The sequence below is a fragment of the Paracoccidioides lutzii genome (genome assembly GCF_000150705.2).
Source record: "Paracoccidioides lutzii Pb01 unplaced genomic scaffold supercont2.12, whole genome shotgun sequence".
NCBI lineage: Eukaryota > Fungi > Ascomycota > Eurotiomycetes > Onygenales > Ajellomycetaceae > Paracoccidioides > Paracoccidioides lutzii.
The window spans coordinates 536,887-538,552 of record NW_015440958.1 but is presented as its reverse complement, the minus strand read 5'-3'; the positions used below and the strand labels follow the sequence as shown (position 1 = coordinate 538,552).

Here is a 1,666-nt window from a genome sequence, read left to right as displayed (position 1 = left end):
GTCGGGTGCTGCGATTCAGGGAAAATCATGTTCCTGAAAAATGAAGAAAGGAAACTGAAAATAACATCTTCAGCGTGTGCTGCGGCCCATTCCAATCTCCCAATAAGCTGGCATCGTGACCGCCATCCATGCCGGGCAATTCATCCTCCCCTATAAAACCCATTGGTATATATATAAATATACAGAAGACAACAGTAATCTCCCATAAAAATAAATCGTCCAGCCATCACCATACCTCGATTCCAAACCAAATCGAGCCCCATCTCTCGCCCACAATCCAAAAGCCAATCCTGCTCTACCTCTTCCCCTCCTTCCCATCCTTCCCATCCTTAAACTTCGCAATCTCCTTCGACACCGCTTCATCAATCCTCGCCTTCAGCTGCGGCCGATACCCAAGCCGAAACAACACCTCCAACCACACAAAGAACGGTGCAAGGAAAAACGCCTGCGCAAGATTATCCAGCAATGCCGGTGCTCTCCCCTCGAACACTCCGTGGCCTATGAACTGCAGGATCCACAACACCCCCTGAATGCCCAGACACCAGTAGGTAGCTGTCGTGCCGTAGGTGGATGTGAGGTAGTTGGCGAAGACGGCGGCGGAGACGAGGAGCGGGGCCAGCATGCTGCCTGCTACGGGTTCCATGAGGATGTAAAGGACGGTGTAGAGGAGGCCGGATACCGTGCCGAGGTTTGAAGGGAGGCTGGGGAGTGAGAGGGAGGTTGCGAGGGGGATTTGGGGGCCTATGTTTGTTGCCTGGTTGTTGTTTCGCCGGGTTGGGGGTTAGAATTGGGTCTTGTTTATCTTTCAATCTGTGCATCTGTCTGACGCGACAAGAGGGTGGGGTGGGGAAGGGGGGTTATACCAGTTGGAACATGCAGAGCATTATCACCGGGACACAGACGATGTGGATGGCAAGGTTCACCTAGGAAATGGAGATGGGTTAGATTGGGGTTATGGATTTTTTTGGTTTTGTTGCCTGGGATTATCTTCTTACAGGGTTATGGTGGTAGGCGCCATACTGTTTTGCAACAAACGGTCAGTTCATTTGTGATAGACATCTAGGCAAGGCTATGGATGGATACATCCACTTACAAACGTGAACTGCTTTTCCAGGTTGAGCATCATGGCTGGGAGATATCGAGATCGCTCTTCACACGCGGCTATTATTTACAGCATTCGGGATTCTCCGTAGAGTGCGGGATAGGAATGGGGTGGCAATAGAAGAGAGGATATATCGGTATCGGTATCGGTATCCAGAGTATTTATTTCATGTGGTTTGGTGTTGGTGTTAGGTGTCATCTAAATATATACCTTCTCGGGTAGTCAATTTGGCTATTAGATGTTTGAAAAGGAACGAGGAAAATCGGCGCCGCACTGTGGGGGTGCATGTGATCCGACAACAACCCCAATGGATAACCCTATTTCCTCACCGCAGGGTAGGAGTATTTACGCAGCACAACAAGATATAACAATTCAAATACCTGTCTTAACTAACTGTGCCTATGCCATATCTTTCTTCCGAAGTGTGTCTGTAAATCCCCATGAAATCAAGAATTCCAATTTAACTAGAGGAATAGAGAGGAGATAAATTTATCTGGAGGGCTTCCATCAAGTTTCATTGGACCACATATTATTATTGCCTGAGGGTATTTTGGTCTTTTGACA

The 1,666-nt window shown here is 48.2% G+C and overlaps 1 protein-coding gene across 1 annotated transcript; it reads right to left on the bottom strand.

The window, feature by feature from the left end:
- Positions 1-295: 295 nt before the first annotated feature.
- On the bottom strand, positions 296-1,126 carry PAAG_04819 (DUF962 domain-containing protein; the record flags this gene model as incomplete). Its single annotated transcript, XM_002793244.2, has 4 exons — positions 296-754; positions 864-923; positions 996-1,019; positions 1,094-1,126. 4 exons carry the CDS (start codon positions 1,124-1,126, stop codon positions 296-298), a joined length of 576 nt encoding a protein of 191 aa, XP_002793290.1.
- Positions 1,127-1,666: the final 540 nt, after the last annotated feature.